Here is a 27,978-nt window from a genome sequence, read left to right as displayed (position 1 = left end):
ACAATGTAATGCTAGGAGGAATACAATAAAAAAAGAATAAGCAATAAACATGACTCCTTCGTGACATGGGGCCAGGCTATTTTATGGACCGCCTCTCCCTGATTACATCAGGTCACCTCATCAGATGGACTAGAGGATGCATGCTGTGGCGCCCATCAGATAGGGACATGTATTTAGTGGTTCCTATGAAATGTAACTTCTCTGCTGTGTTATCCTGATTATGGAACATTCTTCATCCCTAAAATTAGTTGTGCATCACTGAGATTTCTCTTCCATGTGTGGTGGGTAGCTTTATAAATTCAATAAAAAATAAATAAAATAAGCGACAAGATGGCAAAGAACATGTGTTGACAATATAATAAAATTGCATAAATATTGTAAGCTGAAGTAAAATTGCTAATAACAAATCACTATTTTGTTAAAATACCCAGGCAGAAAATGTTTCCACAAGTAGAGAAGTAATTTGGATGGTCTAACTCATCATGTTTTATAGCAGAGCATAACATTCTGAGGTGTTTGCATTTTCCAAAATTTTGAATCTGATCCCTATATCCTGAAATTTAAAATATGATATTAAAACAAAAATGTGTTAGAAAGATACATAAATACATGACTATAAATCATATTATCATTTTATTGTAATTCAATATAAAGAAGACAAAATCTTATTAAATAAATAAGATTAATTTTGGATATCCTAGCCACTATATTTCTGAATGTAGTTCCCAATTTATTGTTCAAAGACAAAGACGTCTTCATCCAGAAGAAGTATTGCACACTTTTTCCCCTGCTATCACATATATATGATGTTTCTTACATTAAGAGCCTTTGTGGCATAGTGTTGGAAGACAGTATTGCATGCAACATCTGCCTACAGCCTGTAGCTTGATCCTGACAAGCTCAAGGTTGACTTAGCCTTCCAAACTTCCAAGGTTGGTAAATGAGGACCCAAATTGTTTGGAGCAATATGCAAGTAATGCTTACATGGTAAACCATGCAGAGAGTGCTGAAATTGCGATGGAGCTGTATACAAATCTAAATGTTATTGCTTTTTAAAAAAATGGAAGAAGACATCTATTCCTGAATAAAATTCTTTGGCCAATCATGTATTATGTTCTCTTCAACTAAATTTGGAATTAGGTCAGCATTTATGCGGCACTTGAAACCACACTAGTCTTTTTCCTAACTAGCTGCTCTCTGGTATTCAGCTCTGGTCTCAGCATGATAATATAGCACTTGGGCATAAAAATGCAACCTAATAAGCCACCACTTGAGGCCAAGATAGAGAAGACCTCCACAGCCACCATGGATTTCCCCTTAGTGCTTAAGTAGGTGGGCACAAAGGAGACCCAAACACTGCAAAAGACCAGCATGCTGAAGGTGATGAGTTTGGCTTCATTGAAACTGTCGGGTAACTTCCGGGCAAAGAAGGCCACTATGAAGCTGATGAGGGCCAAAAGCCACATGTAGCCCAGCACAACATAAAACATGATCTCTGAGCCTTCGTTGCATTGCACTAAGATCTCATCCAATTGGGAATGCATGTCCAACTCTGGGAAAGGAGGAGAAAGGGTCAACCACACAGCACAGATGCTTGTTTGAATAAGTGAGCAAAAAACAATGACTGAGACAGACAGCCTTTTCCCTACCCACCACCTCATGCGGTTCCCTGGCTTTGTGGCCATGAAGGCCAGAACCACAGTGATGGTTTTGGCTAACACACAAGATACTGCAGTGGAGAAGACAACTCCAAAAACTGCTTGGCAGAGTAGACATGTGACTGTCCCTGGGCATCCGAGGAAGAGAAAGGAGCAGAGAAAACATAGCAGGAGTGAGTAAAGCAGGGTGCACGTGATATGCCAATTGTTGGTTTTGACAATGGGATTGTTTTGGTGGCGGATAAATGTCCCCAGCACCACAACTGTGATTACAGCAAAAGAAACAACAAAGCTAGTCAGGATTCCTCCCAGGGATTCTTTGTAAGATAAGTAGGTGATAATTTTGGGAATACATTGATGGTGTTTCTCATTTGGATATTGTTTTTCTGGGCACTTCTCACATTGCTTGGAATCTAAAAATCATAAATAAGATCTTTAAAAAGTCTACACATTGAATTGATATTAAGTTTTAACAATTATTCCTTGCTGAAACGTTTTGGAATCTTCTCATATAAAAATATAGTTGTATTCTGAGCAGGTTTCCATGCTACCTCTTGAATCTGATAAGTAGAATTGGCTTCATATAAAGAGAATAAATCTCTTTTAAAAATTATGCTTTAGGAAAATCTTTCTTAAAGTTTATTTTTGTATTCAATAACCACGTTTCCTGAAGAAAATAAAGAAATAAAGAAAATAAAGAAAAGTTTATACTTAAAAAAGGAGAAAGAGAACAAGACAGATGAGAGATCCAAATCAATCTATCATTTTCTTTAAAACTATACTCAGGAACTGAACTTGATTAGAGAATAATGTATTTTTAAAGAAATATACTATAGACCTTTTTTCTTACTCATCATGGTGGAAATGCTCCCCTCTGAACATTGGACACAGTCATAGCAGCAAACCTGTTTCCCCTCCTTAATTAATTTCCGGTACCCAGGATAGCAACTTTCTACACAGGTGGCAGAAGGTGGTGTCTAATAGGAATGGCAAAAGAAAATAATTAAAATTGGTTATAATCTATTTTTTACTCAATCAGTCAGCAGTTATTCGCTGTAAATAAATCCTAAAGCAATCATATTCTTGTAATTTCCATTAATGCAAATTTTTAAATTCCTAGAACTGATTGCTAGATTCAGTCAGGGTAGAGGTGAACATCTTCTAACTGCTGTTGAAAATTTGGATAGAAAACCCTTCACAACACCTACATCATACATAAAGGAATTTGAAATGTCCTGAAGAGGGTCATAAAAGAATCTCTCACAAATTTAATGAGCTATTTTAATTTGAATAATAATAAGAAATAAACTTATATGGAAAATGTTGTTGAATTTCTGACAACTTTAGTTGGTAATGACATCCATATTTAGTCTTCCTCCATTCATTGATCTGATGGCAAATATATTCCTGCCTAGCATTTGCTAACCTTTTTCAATTATCTGTGTTGCATTGCCATTCAACAGTGGTATCCTGATTCTCCATGTATAGTAAATTTACTCACGAATGAAGGCCAATTTATATGTCCCAGGATAATGTTGCTCTTGGTACCTGGGACCTGAGATTTTGTATTCTGAGCTTTCGGACTTGTGCTAGAACCCATCTTCAGGGAACTTCTCTCTAGCATAGTATGTGCTGTTCTGTGTGTGGTATTTATAGTGCCTGTGGTAAGTGGCTTTTTAGATGTTGATGACTGGCTTTTAAGTCATTAGCTGTCATTTGCTTGTGCTGCCCAGTCCTCACCTTCTAACTACTAGGCTAGATGTAAATCAGCACTCCTATTGACTGACCAGGGGCCTGTTTCCCAGGTTTCAATCACTTCCCTGGCTGTTTTTGTGCCTGCTTGTCAAACAATCTTAATAGCTGAAAATTGAATGTGTGTCCTTGTTCATTGCAGTGTGTGGCCACCAATGAGTTCTGGTCTCCTTGTCTGATCAATATCAGGAGTCTGTCAGCACTGCGACTGAGCAAGGTTATAGCCATTTTCCTGCTCATTGCTACATAGAATGGAGGGAGGAGGGTGTTGCCCAGGTGTTTCTCTAGTCATAATAATCTTTTGTCCTGTGGAAACCAAGGTCATCAGTTGTTCCCGAGCCTGCAGGCTGGGCATTTTGGAAAAAGCCCACCAAATAGCTGCATTGGGGAATGTAGTTGCTTGCATAGCTTTATGGGTGGGATTGCTAACTTTTTACTGGGGAATTGTTATGTATGCATCCAGACTTGGTTTCACACTTGAGCATGCCAATACTTTGTAACTAATAAACATGTTCTTAGAGAAAGTTTCAAGCCTCGGAGTTCTGCTTTATTCATGACTCTGTCGGAACCATGAGAGAGTCATTACAGAAACAGTCCTGCATGAATTATAACACCATTCATTTCAGAACTACACACCTAAATTCTGGTGCCACTATATGGATGAGATATTTGTCATCATCAAGAGAAATGCACTTACAGATGCACTCCATCTTCCTTAAAGTATAGTTCACAATGGAGGAAGAAACAGCTAGGCAATTACCATTTGTAAACACAGAAGATGGATGCCTAGAAACTACAGCTAAATGTCTATGGAGATTCTAAGTCACCAGGTCATACTTATCCCAAATATGCTTTTTTATGAGACAACAGGACTTGTTGTTTTTCTTTGAAGATGTTTTGCTTCTCATCCAAGCATCTTTGGGATACCTAGAAACCACAGTTTATCACAAGGCTACCAACACTCTACAGATTCTGAATTTCAAAGCAACCATCCACTGTCACACAAACAATGTTGCATCAGAACACTATATGGCAAGGTGAAAAGCCACTGTAGTACCCAGCAAGACAAACAGCTGGAGAGCAGGTACCTACATGAACAATTCAAGCAGAATGGGTGCCCACAATCATTTGTCACAAGATGTCTGTGCAACACGGTGGGGAGAGAAAGGAAGAAGGAAGGTATAAGACCAACCACATGGCACAGCCTGACATACAGTATATCCAAAGTATTTCACAAGCAGTAGAATGCAGCTTCTGAGATGTGCAAGGGGGCATTACCACCGCAGAGGCTACCATACAAGAACAAATTATGTCAATCAGGGAAGTAAATGCAGGTGTGGTGAGCGCAAGACTTGGGGCGATGGTCAGCTTTGGTAGATGTCCAATTAATCTCTCCTATTCTGTGATGAGCAATAAAATGGGATAGCACATTAGTCCAATCTTGCCTGTATTTCAAAATGCATAGTATCAGTGCCTGCTGAAAAGCTATTCACTATAGTAAATTTACTATACCAGGGGAAGGCAACCTTGGCTCTTTTATGACTCATGGACTTCAACTCCCAGAATTCCTGAGTCAGCATAGCTGTATACATAGCACAGCTGACTCAGGAGTTCTGAGAGTTGAAGTCTATGAGTCATAAAAGAGCCAAGGTTGCCTACCCCTGTACTATACTTTTTCAAAGCACATCACTTGAAAAAACCACTGTATCAAAATTGCCAGCAGCTCTCCCCAGGTTTTTGAATTGGCTATGGGAAGCAAAAACTGTGAGTGGCAACAGAAACATGCCCTGCAAAACTCCAGGGAGATGGGATGTGTAGGTTAGGCTGAAGTGGTGAATAGATATGCTGACCGTTTTCATGCTTTGGTTCTCAAACTGATTCAACCATCGACTAAACAGTCAGATAAACCCATTAGTGGGAAAGTCCTCTGGACCCAGATGGTCCATAACCCCAGCCAGCAAAGCTCTCTTTCCCCACAATCTGAAAGTATAATGTAGAATTGAGAATTGCTTCATTTTTCCAGGATACAAAATTGTTCTAACATCATTAGGAAGATTTCAAATGACCTTGGAACCGCTCTGAGTTGACTTGTTTAAAATTCCAGAAATTGAGAAAACATCACCATTTTAGTTGTTTTTTTAAAATTCACCTGCTTAAATTTGGGATTCCATACAATGGCAGTTGTATTAATGGTGAGGTCTTCCTTCTGAGAACTCTGAGGTTCAATATGTCCAACTTGGACCTTCTGAAAGGATCGATTGGGGAAAGTAATCAAGTTGATGATATCGTATGCTGCTGCCAGGTTTCCATTCTCATTGAAAACTATTTCTTCCCCAGCACTATTGTTGAAATGGAGTTTTGTCAGAAATAAACAAAGCTAAAAGGTAAGAGAGATAAGTGAGAAATTAGTGCTGATAGTAGGCAATAGGATTTACAGTTCCATGCTGTGATTTACCAAATGATGCTGAGCTTGATTTTTAATGAACTTCCAAACATTTTAGTTAATATTTTTTGTGTTGAAAGGCATAATTCCACTTTGCATGAATATGTTCACATTTTTTAAGTTTAAGTAATTAATACAGATTTTGTCAGATAGATTGCTCTTCCAAATTTTGCATTTCATGAGAGACAAAAATTATTGCTAAGAAATATAACAGAAAAGCAGAATATTAGAATAATAGAATTGGAAACGACCTTGAAGGTCTTCTACTCCAACCTATTGCTCAAGCAGAAGACCTTAGATCATTTCAGACAAATGCCTGCCCAATTTCTTAAAAACCTCCAGTGTCGGAGCACCCACAACTTCGGAAGGAAAGCCGTTCCACTGATCAATTATTCTAACTGTCAGGAAATTTCCCCTTAGGTTTAGTTGGTTTTCTCCTTGATTAATTTCCAACCATTGCTTTTTGTTCTGCTTTCATGTGCTTTGGAAAATGGCTTGACTCTTTGTGGCTGCGCATTATATCTAATGGATATCATAACAAAACATATTTATTGGAATCCTGTCCCAGAAAACATGATTAAGAAGTTCCTTTATGGCTTTTGCAGATTAAATCAGTTTACACCAAACATATCTTAGAGAAAGGTAAGTATTCTCATTCTATCATAACCCTGCCTCCAACTTCATTCCATTATTATTATTTTGCAGAAATTCTTTCTTCTCTCTACTGCAGTAAATTGTTTTCTCTACTCAGCCACAAAATGCTGCAAAAAAGGTAATCTTTTACTGGATTTGAGAATTTTTTGGATTGAAGATTGGAAACAGAGCAAAAGGCCTCTGGGGAAAAAATTACTTCCATATAGCTAAAATAATATCTGTAAAAAAAAAATCAAAATTGCAACAAGGAATAAGCACTTTCAGAGGTTACCACCAAGTGTCTAGACAACTAAAAATTATAAAGAGCAATTTAAAATATATATTAGATATATAATTCTTCTACTCTAATGGAATAGCTAAATGAAGAACCTGGTATTGTTACTTGTTGCATGCCTACCTGTCAGGTGCAAGAAATCAGGAACCAGAATTGAGTTCATAAGTCGTACAAGTTTATTTCATTATACCTATAAATAGCAATATGAACTACTAATGGTCAAGGCGAATTGGTACCAAAGAAAAGTCAAGGGAGCGGGACTTAGGTCTTTTATGGGGGTATAGAGACACGAAACTGATGATGCATTTGACCCCACCCTCGGGCTCAGCAAGTAATCTTCTGTAATCTAAACAAAATTATGTTTTGTTCAACCAGAAACTTTCAGATAAATGCAGATGGGACTGGAGTAAAAATACACTGTTAATGAATGTTGTAAAAATTGAAATCAATATGCGATTAAAGCTACATTTCCATTACATTAGGAGGCACCATAATTCACCTGCCAAGGTTGGACTTTCAGAAAATTCCACTTCTCTCCTTTGTCCATTGTCTTCTTCCTGGTTCTGGGTGAATACATGGTATAGAGACCTTGGGCTACAGAATACACAGCATCGTAAATATTGTAGCTCTGACCAGACATCTCCATTTCAAAGACAGTTCCAGGGAGACTCCCCAGATCCTCCTTCCCAGTGCAGCTTCCTTTGCCTTGTGCATATATATTGTACGTTGGAAATGAACAGGTAAATGCAGCACCCCAGAACTGAGGTAGGAAATACATTTTAGAGTGAAATGGATTTAGGTTCTCAAGGAACTCTTGAACGCCTGGTACCATATTTGTGTGAAGGGCGAAAGACAAGCTGCCATTGAAGGACAATGCTGTGAATTTCTGGGGCTCAAAGACGGAAGTGACATCCCACAAAGCACTTATGATCCAAACCCGCTCTAATGGGAGACTGTTACTAATTTCATACCATTCAAGAATTACTCGTAAGCCTTCTATAGATTGCATGTCTCCATAAACAAGTATTACATTGATTTTACTATACCATAGGAAAAGTGCTATGTTATTTAGATTATTCTTCCGGAAGGTACTGGGCTCATAATTTATCAGTCTTGGAATAAATTGAATGAAAGAAATGCAAATATCACTCTGAATTAATTTTGGCCTCAGAATTCTGAAAAATCTCTCTCCAGTGGTGTCTTCTGGGATGAGAAGGCCAATCCAATTCCATCCAAAATGTTTCAAGAGCTGAATAATCCCAACATAGTGAAGGTTTTCATTAGGAGTCATCCAGAAGAAAGAAGGAAACTGCATTTTATCACTCAATGCAAGGTCAAAAGAGCCATAACTAAGATGCAGAGAAGGAATAATAACGATGTACTTTTAGACTAAATATTGCATCAAAAAATGGAAAAGTACATTTCTTTGGGACACTGTTTTTCCATAGAAAATCTTGATGGGTGAGACAAATACCAAATCTGGAGCTCAACAAATCTTTCCTCAGAGCTTTTGCAACCAGACCATCATTAGCATTCCATTCAACACTTTTTGGACAAAAATCATCTCAGTCTTTGATTGTGCTAACCAGAAATAGAGAGGAGAGAGGAATGAGTAACAAGAGAGGAGTCTTATTCATTAAGGACCTGACAGTATCTGAGAGTATTCATCTAGCATTTTATATAATAAGGCTAAGATAACTAGTGCTTTACTGATAAATGTATTTAACATTGTTGTGGCATTTACAGAAAGAGGAGAAAGTAAAAGAACTTGAGGCACACCCAGAAGATGGAGAGACAATATCAGACATATTATTACAGCATCAATTAACAATGGTTGAGCACACCAGAAGTGCAAGAACCAGAATTTTGTATCTCTCTCAACACCCAAAGAATAAAGAAGAAGAAGAAGAAGAAGAAGAAGAAGAAGAAGAAGAAGAAGAAGAAGAAGAAGAAGAAGAAGAAGAAGAAGAAGAAGAAGAAGAAGAAGAAGACAGAAACAATGATACCTACACCAATTCTTACAAACTAAATATGTTTGTGCTTATTAAGAATTACTGTGGTTGTAATAGTAATTGATACCTTACATTTCTCTGGAAAGATAAATAAATAAGTAAAAACTACCCCAAATCAGTTCCCCAATATTGCAGCTGTTTTTGAGGGGTTCTCTCCACTTTTAACCACCACTCTTTCCTTTCTTGTGCATTTATGTGAGCCCGGATACCTACCTGTGGAATTTTGTAGGCATTTAATATGTTGGCCATCTGTATGGTGTTCTGGGAAGGGAGATCACCAATGACAGCCATGATGTTTTGCTCCTTTCCCCTCCTGTAATTGAGGGGACAACGGCCTTCAACAAAGAAAAGAGTCAAAAGGTTCTCAGAGGCTTTCAGTGCTTGAAAACCATTGTCATAGACCTTGGAGACCACGGTGATGTTGGGTAACAAGTTCTCATTCATGTTGATCTCCTGAATGGCAAAACTGAAGGCTAGGATATGCTGTAGGTTTTTAGGCAACAGCCTGTAAGAAGAGTTTCAGTTAGTTCTACAATCTTAGAATGTGACAAGGATTGGATTTAGATAGACTTCTTGATAATGCTTTTCTCTTTACCTAAAATGATGTATTTGTCTGCTTTAATGAGTATTAGAGAAGTGAAGAGTGCACCTATGTTCTGAAGCACTTCTTTGAAAAAGAATAAAACCTTCATTCTTAAATTTCAGTAGTTAAGATATTCCAGAGGTGAGGAAAGCATGGAATGAGGAGCTTTGTTGGAATGTCTGAATATCACTTGAGGATCATGTGGTCATCTATGCATCATACTTTGAGAAGTTTAAAACAGGGTTTTAATGCAATTAAAAGGATTATTTCTTATGTGTAGCATAGCAATGGAATTGGAGGGCAGAAACTGATGAATTGTGCCAACTGTTAAGACAATCCAAATACTCACAATGTACTGTAACATTTGATCACACTCATATATTTAAAAATGACCCACCTTTCTATGCCTTAAAGTACTAAGGAGACATACTGCATGATAAATAGAAATCTCAAGCAACCATAATCTATTTAAAATAAAAGTCTTGGTATATAGAAGTGTTTGCAAATAAGGAATAAATGATAAAATCCTAATGATGTCATTATATATTATGAGAATCATAGATATATATTTATAAATTTTAATAAAATATCATGCTAGATATTTTTAACAAGGATTCTTTTTCTTTTTGCATACAAATAAAAAATAGAGGAACAATATTGTTAAAATTAAACTTAGGAGTTTTTTTTATGATCAGATTAATTCTTGTGTAGCAACAGCCACATGAAAAACCAGGAATCTACAAGGCTACATTCAACAGCTATATTCTAGCACCTGACTAAGAGAGATTTATAAATAAGAATCATGCCTAAACCAGTTTTGATTCTCATCTACAGTGGAAAAATTTTAAAGTGAATCTCTTGAATTCAATCACATTAAAAAAAAACCTGAAAGGTTTCTTTCCAATGAGTACTTGCTTTCCACGCAAGGATCCTTCTGGGTGTTCCACAAAGTGGAGTAAAGGCAATTCAGGATATATAGTAGACACAAATTCTCCAATGATTATATCATTGGAGAGGGCAGGGAAATTAAGCTTAAAATGTCTTTTGTCACCACACATGGGGTTAAAGGTCTTGCTGAAAGAAGCCTGGAGGATAAGGACAGAGAGTAGAAACACATGGCAAAGTATGTGAGTCCTTTTGAATGCCAAAGGAATTTGGCTCCAATGTGATGTGCAGGCATATCTTCATCACAGCACTTTGCCTGCAACAATGAAAGAGAGTCTCTGTTGGTTTTATGCATAACTAAAGTTGTAGATTACAATAATTATCATTGGAGTGATTCATAATGCAACCTACTGAGCCTCATGAAGTTGTTGTTAATATTAAAATTAAATTGTTAAGTGTTTAAATGTTCTGTGCTTTCCCCAAAAACAAGTTTAATTAATTAATTAATTCTGATAACTATGAGGTAGGCAAACCTCTTTCTCAAAGCTATTCAACTATTTTTCCAGTTGAAGAAATTATATGGTCCAAACCCATCTCTTGGCTACTCCTCATCAAGCAAGAAAGAAATGATCTTGGGATCATAACAGATTTGGAGAACCGAGTCTTGCTTTTCCTATCCAAAGAAAGCAATGCTGGTTAAAAGGAGGAAGAGATAAATTCTCCCTTCTCCTCTCACAACCTCCTAATTCATAAAAAATACTTATTTCTTCTGCCCATCGCTTTGCTGAAATGGTCATATTGGAAAAAGAAACTCTGTAGTTTTATTAGAAAACTCTTCTAATAAAAGGGCAATTGGATGAACTATGCAGAATGGAGACCACTTTGTAGGTACCAGCTACTTAACTCATTAAGATTGGGTGTGGCTGTTCCCTCCCCCTGGACTCCTGGGCAACTTCCTGTCACCATTTTTTTCCTGTTCATTGCTGAAAGAGACACATACAGCTGCTGACTACTGCTCTATCATGGTGGCTGAATAGTTGTCTGGAAGGCTTTGATCTTGCTCTGATGTTCTACAATTGGCCACAACTAAATAGCTAATGTCATTGAGGGGTGAAGTGACCTAGAGGTAGAGCTCTCTTCTCATAATCAGGAGGCTGTGGGTTGATCGTATATGTAGTGGCAGATATTTCTCTCTCTGGGCACAATGAGTAATTGTCTGCTGCGAACTCTGCATAGACATCAGGCAGGGCATCTGGCCAGTAAACACTTGAGCTCCATTCAGTTGCTCCAACTCCACCCTGATGCAAGGGATTGCAAGGTTGTTAAAAGAAAAAATTAGCTAATGTCATTATAGAGAGCAGGGATGTCAAACTGCTGCCCCCAGGCCAGATGCATCCTAGCAAAACCACACCCCGCTCAACTGCTTTGAAATTCATTGAATTTGATACTCAACACATTTTGATGTGAAAATCTTGTCTCAGTACTCATTGTTGGTGTCAGCTGCTTTGTGACTCACTATATTATTCCAAATTTGTTTGGTACTCATTGTTTGGTATTCACTGGAACCAATTAAGGATAAGTACCAAGGTACCACTGTATAAAATTGAAACCAGAAGATTTTCTTTTAGAACTATTGGATGAAGAATTTGGGGAAAAAAATGGAAATTTATTACATATGTTGACAGCAGTAAGAATCCTATATGGGCAAAAATGGAAAGGCTTGTTAATTCCCACAGTGGAAGAATGAGGGAAGAGAAGCATTTTATTGCTGATTTATTTACTTACTCAATTTATAAGAGCCAGTATGGTCTAGTGCAGGGGTCTTCAAACTTGGCCCTATTATGACTTGTGGACTTCAACTCCCAGAATTCCTCAGTCAGTGTGCCTGGTCTAGTGGTTAAGGCATCAGGCTAGAAATCAGGATACCATGAGTTCTAGTCCATTAAAGCCAGCTGGATGATCTTGGGCAAGTTGCTCTCTATCAGCCTGTCACCTCACAGGGTTGCTGTTTAGGGAAAATAGGAGGAGGAAGATAGGTTGTATATGTTTGCCCCTTGAGTTGTTTATGGGAAAAGTTATAAATATGTGGCACAAATAAATAAATGTCATCTAACTCAAACAAAGTCACTTTGGATGGTATATAATACAGAGTTTATGCTGAGATCATTTTCTTTATCAACAGGGATTTGATGCCCTACAACTGGCATAATGATAGTGATTAATGGAAGGAAATTGTGAGAGGTAGAATATCGATGACTGCAAAGCCATTTCAGCTCTGACAAGTTGTGCTTACTGCATAAAAGCCCTGCCAAAAGGTTGTTTTTTAATATCACTCTTTGATCCACATTTGACAACAGCACAATTATTCACTTTTATTTCCTGAACTTTTGATCAAGGTGCTGGGTGCTTTTTTATCATGGTGGTAAGATTGGGGTGGGGCTTGCCTCAAGAGCTCCTAGCTCTTTTTCTAATCTTCCTGCTTGTAAAGCTCAACCATTCCTTCAGAAAACATTTGACTCTAAAAGATCCTTATCAGCGAAAAGTTTCCACACATCCTTCAGGTCTCTCAGATGAAATTATAATTGGAGAATTTGTATCCATGACACTTGGTAATTATAGTGAACAGAAGTTTAGGGAACATCCACTTTCTTCACCAACACAAGCTTAGTAAGTAATTCTTCATTTTTATCTAAGGTGTCTCTGAACCCATAACATTCTTTGTTTAAAAAACCTTCAGTGGTTTTTCATTCTTGGAAGATTCTGTTTGGGTCTGATGATCATTCTTACTTTCCCCACCTAAATGATTATTTCTAAATAATGATAGATCTCTTATTCTGTCTTCTAATTTTCTCCATGTTTTGACATTTTGTATGCCAAGCACACTTATAGCAGAAATTGAGGTGGGAGGCAGATTTCAGCTATTAACTTTTGACTGAAAACATATAGATAGTCTGTGTGTGAAGATGGATTTGCTCAGAGCCCTAATAGTTCTCTCTGTACAATTTAGATCCTCTGGTAGACAATAAGGAATAAATAATAAGATTTTAAAATGTTAATTCCAAGATATTGTTTCATTTCTTGGGTATAGTACCTTGGGCAAGTTGAATGAGAGTAATTAGGAATTCTTACATCCCTAATTCCTTTCAAGAATTCTCATTAGAAACCCTGACAAAGTATGTCTATGGCTATATTATATTTAATAATGTACTTTGGATGCGTAAAGGGAGAAGCAATTTTGTATATCCAAAGTATACATCCAAAATTTTGTGTATCCTTATATACTTTACCTGGAAGATTAGATCCTCTCTGTCTCTCTGTCTGTCTCCCCCATCTCTCTGATTTAAGAGCATAGTTTCTTTATGACATCTATAACTTGTATGAATTACACCATTGAGATATATAATAAAGTACAAAAGAAAAGAGTATCAATTTTAAAAAAGAAACCTAAAATATATAGACAGATATATAGTGTGTGCATTAATGACAGAAGAAAGAAATTTATTCACTTTGCTTTAGGGGAATATCTGAAGCATTTATTTCAGAAAGAGTTTCCCATCATATAGAGAACGATATTCAGTTGAGCTCTATGGGCAAGCGATGATCTAAGCTGCAAGTCACTTAATTATTAGCCCTTAAGATCTAATATTCAAAATTCTCTTGGCAGTCTAATCCCTAAAAACTACCAGCATGTCCTTGCTTTTCTTTTTGCCATTAAAGAAATCAATAAGAATCCCGATCTGTTACCCAACAACACATTAGGGTCCAAGATTTATGACAATGCGTACAATTCATGGAGAACCACTTGGACCACTTTGGATCTTCTCTTTCTAAGACAAGGGGATCCACTCAATTATTACTGTATCACTGAAGAGGAAGTCATGGCCAACATTGGGGGACTCACCTCTGAAAATTCTATTCACATGGCCAACATCTTAAGTACTTACAAGATTCCTCAGGTAAATGTTTGGAAATAGGTATATAGAAGAAAAGGAGAATCTGTTAAGTCTCAGTTGTAAAGGTAAATTCTTCTATTGTTTGAACTGTCATTTTACATCTACTTCTAACTGAGGACCTGGCTTACTGCAAGCTTGAAATGTAAACTAGAGAAATCAAATTTCTTTCATATCCTTTTCACGAATTTCAAAGTAAATACACTGATTGATTGATTGATTGTCTGACTATGTGCCATCAAGTTGATGTTGATTTTTAGTGACCACATAAATATGAAAGCTACTTAACTGGTATTTCTCATCTTCAAAAGGACCACCTATGATCTTAGTTCTACTTAACCCTGTATTCAGCTCTGGGAAGAGGGGGGGAGAGTTTTTTGGGGGGTAGGGAGGTAGTGGGAGAGGGATTTTATTGTAAAATTGCAAAAACTTTTAATTAAAAAAAGGACCACCCATGGGCAATGTAAGTGAGTCCATCCACTCACCAAACAATATACTAAAGTGGATTTTTAAGAATGTCCAGTAAATTTGTATCTAATATTAGCAGCCATTTAAAAAGAGTTTATACAAAATTGAATGTTTTTCTGTGATTTGAAATGTTTTCCCCAGGTTAGTTATGGCTCCTCTGACCCCATATTAAGAAAGAAAATTGGGTTTTCTTCTTTCTACCGAATGATTCCCAATGAAGATTTTCAATACATGGGGATAGTTCAACTTCTGAAATATTTTGGATGGAATTGGGTTAGTCTAATTGTTTCAGACGATGAAAGTGGTGAAAACTTTCTTCGAACTTTGAGACCCAAGCTTCTACAAAATAATATTTGCATAGCTGGGATACAGATGATCCCAATTATGTCACTATTTTTATTAAGAGAGATACTTGAGAAAAAAATCCTTCAAATTCAATCTGTTATCTCCCAAAGTAAAATCAATGTGTTCCTTGTATATGGAAATGGCCAGTCTCTGGAAGGATTACATCTGACTTTATACTCAATGGAAATTGGCCGTAACAAGCCTTTGGAGAAGGTATGGATCACAACATGTGAATGGGATTTCACTGCTCAGAACCCTGCCAGACAATTTAGCAAAAAATCCTTCAATGGAACCCTATCATTCTCACTCCATACCAAAGATGTGCCAGGATTTCAGAATTTTCTTGAGAAAATAAATCCTCTGAAGTCTACATTTTATTTCCTGTCTGAAATCTGGACATCAACATTCTTCTGCTCACTCAACATCCATATAATTTATGGACAGAAAATGAAGAATTGCACTGGGGAAGAGAAGCTGGAGAGCCTTCCTGATTTTGTCTTTGAAATGGGGATGTCTGGTTGGAGTTATAGCATCTACAATGCTGTTTATCTTGTGGCACATTCTCTCCATGCTTTGTATTCCTGGAGGAACAAACGGAGGGGAAGCAGGAATCAAGGCCAATGGAATCTCCAAAATGTTCCTCCCTGGCAGGTACTCACAAGTAAATTGGTCAATTCATTAAAACCAAAATAATTTAGAAAACCAAAAGAGAACTAAAACAGAAGCATACATGATGTAACAACAGAGATAAACTAGTAAACACAACCACCATTTGAAACTGCAAAGAAAAGCAAGTGAATGTTTTTAGAAGAATGTTGAGAGAATGGAGATACCTTATAAAATATTTAAAGTGAATTAGAAATTGAGAGTCCAGATGCACCAATGATATACTGATTTAAAATTAATGCTAAATTTAACACCATAGGGAAAATGGATAATTTAATCCAGGCCTTTTCAACCAGTGATATGGGTACCACCTGTCATAAATTGGCACCTGGCAGGTGGTACACAACCATCCTATAAAAGTGGTAGCGGGGGAGGGAAATGAGCTGAATCGGTGGCAGCACCACACAAGCCTAAGTGAGAGATGGCTGGAGATGCAGAGCTGTCAGGGCTCAGCGGAAGCGCCAGGATCAGTGCCGCTTTCCAACTGATTGACACTTCTTTGGGGCTGTCAGGGCTCAGTGGAAGCAACAGGATCAGCTCCAGGCTCCAGCTGGAGCTCAGCACTGATCCTGGTGCTTCTACTGACCTCTGAGGAAGCACCAATCAGCTGGAAAGCAGCACCGATGCTGGCACTTCCGCTGAGCCCTGAAGAAGCACTGATCAGCTGGAATGTTGCAGCATCTCCAGAGTCTTATGATTTACATTCAGATGCTTGGCAACTGATTCATATTTATGATGGTCACAGTGTCCCAGCAGAGGGGGCAGGGAAATAAAAACCAAACACCCCCCCCCACCCCCACTGCCAATCCTCAACAGAAATGCTCCCAACAATGAAAATCTCAGACAGGAGGAAGAGCACCACCGGGCGGGCAGGTAGGTGTCTTGCTCAGCTATGGCTTGGGGGGCACTTTTTCAATGCCATTGTAACTTTGAACAGTCACTAAGTGAACTGTTGTAAGTCAAGGACTACCTGTACTTTATCCCTTTTTCCTTTTTTTTTTTTTTTGGTCATCAAGTTTTTGACACCTTGCTAGGTGACTGGTGGTACTCGGATGTTGACATATCCTAAAAGTGGTACAATGGGTGAAAAGGTTGAAAAGCCCTGATTTACTCCATTCTGGGTTGGCTCCTTCTCAAATTAGCAAAAACAACCAGATATTTAATCCCACTATCAGAAGAGGAATAAACAGTAAGGACTGGTTACTTCTCCCAAATGAGTAAAAAGGCCTAAATTGCTTGTAGCTGGAGTGCTCCAGAAAAGGTGTAAGTTTGTTATGATTGAGGTAGAAATAAAAAAGTGATGAACGGACTATAGCCTAATTTCTTTGAAACAAAATATTTATCCACGTCATTCAAAAATGGGAGAAGTGAGTCTCTGGAGAATGAATTTGATAGGCAGATTTGTAGTTTCTCAGGGAACAGGAAAAAAAATCCTTTCTGTCATCTTACATAGTTTAGACAGAATGGAATGAGTCCCTGGTTTCAGATTCAGATGAAAAATATTGCTGTTATGGTTAACCATCCATGTTCTAGTTAGATAAAACCTTTTTGATTCTTGATGTACTTTGAAAACACTAATTTTCAGTACTGCATCATATCTCAATTTAAATGTCATATCACTGATGTTCCAAGTGACCGTTACTTTTTGTTACAGCAGTAACACCTTTCTCCTTCCCTCTAGCTTAATTCATTTTTGAGACAAGTCCACTTTAACAATAACGTTGGAGATGAAATATTTCTCGATGAAGAGGGATTTAGCGATAGGCTATGACCTCATCAATTTGGTGACATTTCCCAATGAATCTTTCCAGAGAGTCCAAGTTGGAAGAATCGATCCCAGTTTTCAACTTGGAAAAGAATTCATCATTAATGCAAGTGCCGTTATGTGGAATCCCACGTTTCATCAGGTTGGAACTGTTATATTTTCTTACGCTTAATATCAGTATCATTTGAGTGGTAATCTGGAGAACAGCAAGGAAATTTGTTGAGAGAGCTGAATTTAGAAAATATATTGGGGGAAAAGAAAAATGCAGAAAGAGTTACCAATGTCAGATAGTTGTGAAATTAGGAATCTTTCTAAGATATTAATAACCTGATTCATAATTTCTAAAATCTATCTGTTCCAAACATATGTAATTCAGAATTATCAGCGAGAGGAGAAAACTATTTCTTGTTCTATAGACAATATTAACAGATGGTGCCAAAATCTACCTGTGTTGAGAGCTGCCATCCTGGACAAAGCAAACTAATTCAGCAGGGGAAACAAATCTGTTGTTATGATTGCATTCCGTGTCCTTCAGGGAGGATTTCAACACAAATGGTTAAGTGTAGAATTCAGATCTATCTAGGAAAACATCCCGAAATTTTCTATTTTGTGCTTTCTCTCTCACATACATCTAATGACTTTATTATGGTTTATGGTCTTCAGTAGTGTACTCAAAGGCTATTCTTTGTGCTTTTAAATCAGGGACCCCAACCCCCAAGGTGTGCCTATTCGGAACTGGGCCATGCAAGTGGTGTGCAGGCATATGTATGAACATGTGAAGCTCCATTTGTGTGAGCTTTGTGCACCTGCTGCTCATGCAAATGGAGCTTTGTATGCTCACCCATTGCTTGTGCAAAACTGTTCCCTCTCCCCACCACTGCCAGTGCTGTTACTGTTCCAGAAAGCTGAAAAGATTGGGGACCATCATTTTAAAAGACTTTTGTAGAGTTCAATACTAACTTTTTTTATATCAAATAATATATAAAGAGCAGGAAGTATGAAAAATATTAGTACAAAGTTCAAATAATGAATTTATGCTTGTGATCTTCAGATGCAGATGAATGTGAGTCTTGCCAAGAAGAACAGTATCCTAACACAAATCAACAAGAATGCATTCCTAAAGTAATTACTTACCTGTCCTATAAAGATGGCCTGGGAACAACTCTGACATCTTTGGCACTTTTTCTTTCTCTGACCACACTTATTGTGATAGCAATCTTCAGGTTACACTCGAACACTCCCATTGTGAAAGCCAACAATTGGAGCATCACATGTATCCTGCTCACCTTTCTGCTGCTATGTTTTCTTTGCTCCCTCTTCTTCATAGGAAGACCTAGCAAGGAAACCTGCCTTTTAAGGCAGGCTGTGTTTGGTATCACCTTCTCTGTTGCTGTTTCCTGTGTACTGGCCAAAACGATCACTGTGGTTCTGGCTTTTGTGGCTACAAAACCAGGGAACAAGATGAGGAAATGGATGGGAAAGAGGCTAGCAATCTTGGTTATTGTGCCTTGTTCTTTGATTCAGATTGCCATTTGTGCTGTTTGGTTAGTGAACAAGCCCCCTTTTCCAGAATTAGAGAAGCATTCCCAAGTGGGTGAGATCTTAGTGAAATGCAACGAAGGCTCAGAGATGATGTTTTACATTGTGTTGGGCTACCTGGGTCTTCTGGCCATTGTCAGCTTCACAGTGGCTTTCTTTGCCAGGAAATTGCCTGACAGTTTCAATGAAGCCAAGTTCATCACTTTCAGCATGTTGGTGTTTTGCAGTGTTTGGATTTCCTTCATCCCCACCTACTTGAGCACCAAGGGCAAATTGATGGTAGCCGTGGAGATTTTCTCCATCTTAACCTCTGCTTTTGGTTTATTGAGTTGTATTTTCCTTCCCGAATGCTATATTATTATAATACATCCTGAATTAAATAAAAAGGATCAAATGGTAAGGAAAAGGAATGATTGATACTGCATAAGAAGAATCTAAGATTCGTAGCTTCAAAATAAAGGCACAATGCCAGGGTAGACGTAATGCAGACAATCTCTGAAAGATTCTAAGGTGAGATTGGCTCATTTGTTAGCTGAAAAATTGAGAATGGTTGAAGGCTAATTGTGTGCTTTTTGCTGAATAAAGATACGTTCTTCATTTTGTTTAATATATATCTTATTAAAAATTTTAAACTAACATAAAAGCTAACATTAAGAAAAAAGAAAAGAAAATACAATAGTGCAGAAACAAAAAATAAAAATAAATTTAAAAAGGAGCTTCAGGTTTTTTTTTTGTTTCAATGATTAAATGAAAATTATTGATCAAATTAATAATAATGGAAATTGGCCAAGATTCTTTGCAAAGCAGATAGTTGGTGGCTCTATTAAAGAAATTAAGTTCAGTCTTGAGATATTTTGCTTTATGTTTACACTAGGAGGTGATTGCTATTAAAATTAATCTAATCCCACAAAAATAAAAGAAAATCCAGAAAGATAAGAGGCTTTTGCTTATATGGTTCAGGTCTTCTTTTTGGGAAAATGGCGGGTGAGGCAGGAGAGTTTTGCATAAACTTTTCTGGTGTGCCATTTATACTTATTGCTGATTTGGGATCCAATGCTCATTATCAGTTGGTCTATTGCAATGGTTCTCAACCTGTGGGTCGGGACCCATTTGGGGTCGAATGACCATTTCACGGGGGTCACCAAACAACGCAGTCTGCCATTTTCTCCATCAGGATGGATGTAGACTCCACTGATTGGGTAATTTAATCCCACCTGCTCAGACTAAGACAAAAAAACTCTGCCACGCCTCCTTCTGGGTGTGGCTTCCCAGTTTTGTCTTAGTCTCGTGCTCAGACAAGACGCTTTTTAGAAGGCTCCCAGTTTAGCTTGATTCTTCCTTTTGTTCTTTTAGACTATTCAAATTGAAATTGGTTACCTTTAAATTAGAATAATTTGGCTTTCACTTCCAAATTAGGAATCCTTGGAGATTGCGTTGGGGGGGGATAGGGGCTTTGCCCTTCCTTCTCTGCAGCCCTTTGGGCTTTGAAAGGGGGAGGCTGCAGACTTCGTTCGGAGGGGAGCTCCCGTTCTGCCGATCTGTAGCCTCTTTACAATTCTGACGATCAGCTGAGCAACGGAGATCAGATTTCGGCTCGGAGACCATTTGCTCACGTCGAGACCTTGAGGGAGAATTCCTGACTGCAGCTTCGCAGCGGAGGCTGCGCTTCTTGAAACTTGTGGGGGCTACTCCAGGTGTGGGCCTTGGCTGCATTTGAGCAGACCAAGGTGTTTTTAACTGGCCCTAAGGCCTAGAAGGAAGAGCGAAGAGATTCCTTTGTTAACCACCTGTTTCTCAGTTTAGCCAGTGACCTTTTGTCACAAGGCCTGTACAGACAGTATTAGAACTCTGTCTGGCTGTTCTTGCCATTGCCTTCTGTTCAGAGCGAGGATCGGTTTTCCATCTCTGACTGTGATCTGCGTGTTGGGTCCTCCCCCCATTTCTAGGTACAACTGTCCAGGAATACCTAGACTGCAATGGCAGACAGCTCCTCGCCCCAGCTTCTCAGTCCAGTGTCTCCCCCCCCCCGCTCAAGCAAAGCTTCACAGTGGCTTTCTTTGCCAAGAAATTGCCTGACAGTTTCAATGAAGCCAAGTTCATCACTTTCAGCATGTTGGTGTTTTGCAGTGTTTGGATTTCCTTCATCCCCACCTACTTGAGCACCAAGGGCAAATTGATGGTAGCCGTGGAGATTTTCTCCATCTTAACCTCTGCTTTTGGTGTATTGAGTTGTATTTTCCTTCCCAAATGCTATATTATTGTAATACATCCTGAATTAAATAAAAAGGAGCAAATGGTAAGGAAAAGGAATGATTGATAGTGCATAAGAAGAAGCTAAGATTCGTAGCTTCAAAATAAAGGCACAATGCCAGGGTAGACGTAATGCAGACAATCTCTGAAAGATTCTAAGGTGAGATTGGCTCATTTGTTAGCTGAAAAATTGAGAATGGTTGAAGGCTAATTGTGTGCTTTTTGTTGAATAAAGATACGTTCTTTATTTTGTTTAATATATATATTACTAAAAGCTTTAAACTAACATAAAAACTAACATTAAGAAAAAAGAAAGGAAAATACAATAGTGCAGAAACAAAAAATAAAAATAAATTTAAAAAGGAGCTTCAAGTTTTTTTGTTTCAATGATTAATTGAAAACTATTGATCAAATTAATAATAATGGAAATTGGCCAAGATTCTTTGCAAAGCAGATAGTTGGTAGCTCTATTAAAGAAATTAAGTTCAGTCTTGTGTAGAGGAAGTTTATCGACTGAGTTATTTTGCTTTCTGTTGACACTAGGAGGTGATTCTATTAAAATTAATCTAATCCCACAAAAATAAAAGAAATTCCAGAAATATAAGAGGCTGTTACTTATATGGTTCAGGTCTTCTTTTTGAGAAAAAGGCGGGTGAGGCAGGAGAATTTTGCATAAAGTTTTCTGGTGTGCCATTTATACTTATTGCTGATTTTGGATCCAATGCTCATTATCAGTTGGTCTATTGCAACGGACATACTTGGAACTGCCCTTCAAAAGCATTTGGAAGCTGTGTCTGGTTTGCAGTGCAATTGTATTTGTCATTTTTTAGTATGAGTATACTGGCCCACATTAAAACTGAAATTCTGTTGCCTGCTCTCAAAAGAAAGTATATATCTATCCATACACATGCATAACACATATATACACATGATATACAGTGGGGCAAAAAAGTATTGCCCTACTGTATATCATATATACACATGATATACAGTGGGGCAATTGTGCAAGTTCTCCCACTTAAAAAGATGAGAGAGGCCTGTAATTGTCATCATAGGTAGACCTCAACTATGAGAGACAAAATGAGCAAACAAATCCAGACAATCACATTGTCTGATTTGGAAAGAATTTATTTGCAAATTATGGTGGAAAATAAGTATTTGGTCAATATCAAAAATTCATCTCAATACTTTGTTATATATCCTTTGTTGGCAATGACAGAGGTCAAACGTTTTCTGTAAGTCTTCACAAGGTTGGCACACACTGTTGCTGGTATTTTGGCCCATTCCTTCATGCAGATCTCCTCTAGAGCAGTGATGTTTTGGGGCTGTCACTGGGCAACACAGACTTTCAACTCCCTCCAAAGATTTTCTATGGGGTTGAGATCTGGAGACTGGCTAGGCCACTCCAGGACCTTGAAATGCTTCTTACGAAGCGACTCCTTCATTGCTCGGGCAGTGTGTTTGGGATCATTGTCATGCTGAAAGACCCAGCCATGTTTCATCTTCAATGCCCTTGCTGATGGTAGGAGGTTTGCACTCAAAATCTCACGATACATGGCCCCATTCATTCTTTCCTGTACATGGATCAGTCATCCTAGTCCCTTTGCAGAGAAACAGCCCCAAAGCATGATGTTGCCACCTCCATGCTTCACAGTAGGTATGGTGTTGTTTGGATGCAACTCAGCATTCTCTCTCCTCCAAACACGACGAGTTGTGTTTCTACCAAACAGTTCTACTTTGGTTTCATCTGACCATAGGACATTTTCCCAATTCTCTTCTGGATCATCCAAATGCTCTCTAGCAAACTTCACAAGGGCCCGGACATGTACTGGCTTAAGCAGGGGGACATGTTTGGCACTGCAGAATCTTAGTCCCTGGCGGCGTAGTGTGTTACTGATGGTTGCCTTTGTTACGTTGGTCCCAGCTCTCTGCAGGTCATTCACTAGGTCCCCCTGTGTGGTTCTGGGATTTTTGCTCACCGTTCTTGTGATCATGTTGACCCCAAGGGGTGAGATCTTGCGTGGAGCCCCAGATCGAGGGAGATTATCAGTGGTCTTGTATGTCTTCCTTTTTCTAATTATTGCTCCCACAGTTGATTTCTTCACACCAAGCTGCTTGCCTATTGCAGATTCAGTCTTCCCAGCCTGGTGCAGTTTTACAATTTTGTTTCTGGTGAACTTTCACAATACTGGAGTTTGGAGTGTGACCGTTTGAGGTTGTGGACAGATGTCTTTTATACTGATAACAAGTTCAAACAGGTGCCATTAATACAGGTAATGAGTGGAGGACAGAGGAGCCTCTTAAAAAAGAAGTTACAGGTCTGTGAGAGCCAGAAATCTTGCTTGTTTGTAGGTGACCAAATACTTATTTTCCACTATAATTTGCAAATAAATTCTTTCCAAATCAGACAATGTGATTGTCTGGATTTGTTTTCTCATTTTGTCTCTCATATTTGCGGTCTACCTATGATGACAATTACAGGCCTCTCTCATCTTTTTAAGTGGGAGAACTTGCACAATTGGTGGCTGACTAAATACTTTTTTGCCCCACTTTTTTCCCCATATAGTGGAAGGAGGAAGGTTGAGAGTTCACAAGGTTGATACTATATGGAACAAAAGTGAGACTGAATCTGAATGTTCTGTTTTGGATACCCAGAATCCTCCTCCCAGAAGGTAACAAGGAAAACAGGTTATGAAGTAGATATGTAGTGTCTCAGACAATATTGCGGACCCTGCTCAAGCAATGCTTATATGCTATGTCCTGGATTGAAGGAAGGGAACTGCCAATAATCTTTTCTGCCATCCTCACCATTCTCTGCACAGACTTCCAGTCTGAAGCAGTAATGCTTCCAAACCAGACTGTAATGCAATATGACATGATGCTCTTGATCAAATGTTGGTTGTCATTTTTAAACTGCTACATGATACATAGTAATGTGCAGGGCTGCCTGTTTTCAGTGGTGTCACAGTTCTGGCAGGTTGGGAAATTCTGGATCCATTTTGTGAAAGAATGATACTGAGTGGGATCCTGGACATATGTCTTCTGTACTGTGAAGCTTCTTTCCAAAATTCAGATGGTCCCAACCATGTGGACCTTCTAGAAATCTTGAAGACTTGGTTCCTTCTTCAGTCATTGGGGCTAGAATATTGGTGGAGTCCTTTAATGGAGGTGGAAGTTGTTTAATTCTTATATGTCTTGTAAGAGACTCAATTGATTTTTAAATGATGTTTCCAATGGTGTTTATATTTTGCTTTTATATATACTTTATTAGCTTCTCAGATATATTTGTGTATGGATGGGAAGCTATATAGGTTTGCTAAATGAATGCAGATTTAAATACTAACAAGATTAGATACCTTGTTCTATTCATGTGACAAAGCATTAAGAATTATATTGAGACTTTGATTACTACTTTTCAAGGGAAGACTCCTGAAGTTGGGCAAAGATTTTTTTAGAGCAGGATGGGACAATCTGGAGAATGATGGATATTTTGGTAGAAAGTTCAAGATCCCTGTTTGCGTGCAGTGGTGACAGGGTCCTAGAATGCTCCTTCTCAGCTCAGTGAAAGTGTTCTCTTCCCATCTCTGAACCTGCATACCTTTCCCCCAGTATGGAGGAGGACACAGATAAATCCATACTGTCTAAACAATGGACAGGCATGGTATTGGTGGGATTATACAAGCCAGATCTCTCTATCCTGCACTGTCATATGCACCTGCCTTCTCACAAGTCCTCCGCTGATGGAACTGCTTTTAAACATAGGCTTAACACATTTCTTGAATTGGAGATTGACTCAGAGGCCTGGGGTTTGAAACAAGCATTTAGTCAAGTAGCCAAGAAGTGCCAGTCAGCTTCCGTTCCTCTTGAGCAACCTGATAGGATGAGCAATGAAGCATGCCAGTTTTTTTTCTTCAATAAAACTGCCAGCGTTTGTTGTATTTTCAAAAAAATGGTAAGATTGTCCTCTTTGTTGTGCATCACAGATTTCCCTTCCATGCGTGGTGGGTAGCTTTATAAATTCAATAAAAAATAAATAAAATAAGGGACAAGATGGCAAAGAAAGTGTGTTGACAATATAATAAAATTGCGTAAATATTGTAAGCTGAAGTAAAATTGCTAATAACAAATCAGTATTTTGTTGAAAGACCCAGGCAGAAAATGTTTCCACAAGTAGAGAAGTAATTTGGATGGTCTGACTCATCATGTTTTATAGCAGAGCATAACATTCTGAGGTGTTGGCATTTTCCAAAATTTTGAATCTGATCCCCATACCCTGAAATTTAAAATATAATATTAAAACGAAAATGTGTTGGAAAGAGGACACCAGTAAATACATGACAATAAATCATATTAGCATTTTATTGTAATTCAATATAAAGAAGACAAAATCTTATTAAATAAATAAGATTAGTTGTGGACATCCTAGCCACTATATTTCTGAATGTAGTTTTCAATTTATTGATCAAAGACAAAGACATCTTCATCCAGAAAAAATAGTGCACATTTTTCCTTGTTATTGCGTGTTTGTGAAGTTTCTTACATTAAGAGCCATGGTGGCATAGGGTTAGAAGACAGTATTGCATACAAAGTCTGCCTACAGCCTGGAGTTTGATCTTGACAAGGCGCAAGATTCGCTCAGCTTTCCAACCTTCTGAGGTCTGTAAATGAGGACCCAGATTGTTGGGGGTAATATGCAAGTAATGTTTACATGGTAAACCGTGCAGAGAGTGCTGAAATTGCTATGGAGCTGTATACAAGTCTAAATGTTATTGCTTTCAAAAATGGAAGAAGACATCTATTCCTGAATAAATTTCTTTGACCAATCATCTGTTATGTTGTCTTCAGCAAAATTTGGAATTGGGGCAGCATTTACGCTGCACTTGAAACCACACTAGTCTTTTTCCTAACTAGCTGCTCTCTGGTATTCAGCTCTGGTCTCAGCATGATAATATAGCACTTGGGCATAAAAATGCAACCTAATAAACCACCACTTGAGGCCAAGATAGAGAAGACCTCCACAGCCACCATGGATTTCCCCTTAGTGCTTAAGTAGGTGGGCACAAAGGAGACCCAAACACTGCAGAAGACCAGCATGCTGAAGGTGATGAGTTTGGCTTCATTGAAACTGTCGGGCAACTTCCGGGCAAAGAAGGCCACCACGAAGCTGATGAGGGCCAAAAGCCACATGTAGCCCAGCACAACATAAAACATGATCTCTGAGCCTTCGTTGCATTGCACTAAGATCTCATCCAATTGGGAATGCATGTCCAATTCTGGGAAAGGAGGAGAAATGGTCAACCACACAACACAGATGCTTGTTTGAATAAGTGAGCAAAAAACAATGACTGAGACAGACAGGCTTTTCCCTACCCACCACCTCATGCGGTTCCCTGGCTTTGTGGCTATGAAGGCCAGAACCACAGTGATGGTTTTGGCTAACACACAAGATACCGCGATGGAGAAGACAACTCCAAAAACTGCTTGCCGGAGGAGACATGTGACTATCCCTGGGCATCCGAGAAAGAAGAAAGAGCAAAGAAAACACAGCAGGAGTGAGAAAAGCAAAGTGCAGGTGATATCCCAATTGTTGGCTTTGACAATGGGAGTGTTTTGGTGGCGGAGAAATGTCCCCATCACTACAATTGTGATTACAGCAAAAGAAACAGCAATGCTAGTCAGGATTTCTCCCAGGAATTCTTTGTAGGATAAGTAGGCGATAATTTTGGGAATACATTGATGGTGTTTGTCATTTGGATATTGTTCTTCTGGGCACCTCTCACATTGCTTGGAATCTAAAAACCATAAATAAGATCTTTAAAAATTCTACACATTGAATTGATATTAGGTTTTAACAATTATTCCTTGCTGAAACAGTTTTTGGAATCTTCACACATAAAAGTATGGTTGTATTCTGAGCAAGTTTCCATATTACCACTTGAATCTGATAAGTAGAATTGGCTTCATATAAAGAAAATAAACCTCTTTCAAAAATTTTGCCTTACGAAAATCTTTTTAAAAGTTTATTTAATATGCCATGTTTCTTGAAGAAGAGATTACACACCGAAATAAAGTAAAGCTTCTATTTAAAAAAGGAAGAAAGAAAACAAGGCAGGTGAGAGATCCCAATCAATCTATTCTTGTATTTAAAATTATATTAAAAAACCCAAACTTGATTAGAGAAAAATATACTTTTAAAGAGATACAGTATTACCGTAGATCTCTTTTTCTTACCAACCATGGTGGAAATGCTTCCCTCTGAACATTGGACACAGTCATAGCAGCAAACCTGTTTCCCCTCCTTAATTAATTTCCGGTACCCAGGATAGCAACTGTCTACACAGGTGGCAGAAGGTGGTGTCTAATGGAAATGGAAAGAATAAATAATTAGGAAGAATTATAATCTGGTTTTTACTCAATCAGTCAGCAGTCATTCTCTGTAAATAAATCCTAAAGCAATCATTTTCTTGTAAGTTCTTTAATGCAAAATTTTGAATTCCTAGAACTGATTTCTAGATTCAGTCAGAGTAGAAGTAAACATCTGAACAATCTTCTAAATGCTATTGAAAATTTGGATAAAAATCCCTTCACAATTCCTACATCATACATAAGAGAATTTGAAAAGTCCTGAAGAGGGTCATGGAAGAATCTCTCACAAACTTAATGACCTGTCTTAATTTGACAAATAATAAGAAATAAACTTATATGAGAAATGTTGAATTTCTAAGAATTTTGAT

The 27,978-nt window shown here is 38.1% G+C and overlaps 2 protein-coding genes across 2 annotated transcripts; one reads left to right on the top strand and one right to left on the bottom strand.

The window, feature by feature from the left end:
- Positions 1-1,148: 1,148 nt before the first annotated feature.
- On the bottom strand, positions 1,149-2,515 carry LOC120302210 (vomeronasal type-2 receptor 26-like). The gene is made up of 2 exons (XM_039330286.1): positions 2,509-2,515; positions 1,149-2,071 (listed from the first exon to the last, which is right to left on the bottom strand). The coding sequence occupies exons 1-2, from the start codon at positions 2,513-2,515 to the stop codon at positions 1,149-1,151; spliced, it is 930 nt and encodes a 309-aa protein (XP_039186220.1).
- A 3,122-nt stretch (positions 2,516-5,637) lies between these two features.
- Positions 5,638-20,377, top strand: LOC120302209 (vomeronasal type-2 receptor 26-like). The gene is made up of 8 exons (XM_039330285.1): positions 5,638-5,697; positions 6,459-6,495; positions 12,823-12,928; positions 13,926-14,217; positions 14,821-15,237; positions 17,885-18,008; positions 18,501-19,390; positions 20,348-20,377. The coding sequence occupies exons 1-8, from the start codon at positions 5,638-5,640 to the stop codon at positions 20,375-20,377; spliced, it is 1,956 nt and encodes a 651-aa protein (XP_039186219.1).
- The last annotated feature ends 7,601 nt before the right edge of the window (positions 20,378-27,978 follow it).

Source organism: Crotalus tigris, unplaced genomic scaffold, assembly GCF_016545835.1.
Source record: "Crotalus tigris isolate CLP2741 ecotype Arizona unplaced genomic scaffold, ASM1654583v1 scf7180000024427.8105951120:4207309, whole genome shotgun sequence".
Lineage (NCBI taxonomy): Eukaryota > Metazoa > Chordata > Lepidosauria > Squamata > Viperidae > Crotalus > Crotalus tigris.
This window is presented reverse-complemented; position numbering and strand designations above follow the sequence as displayed.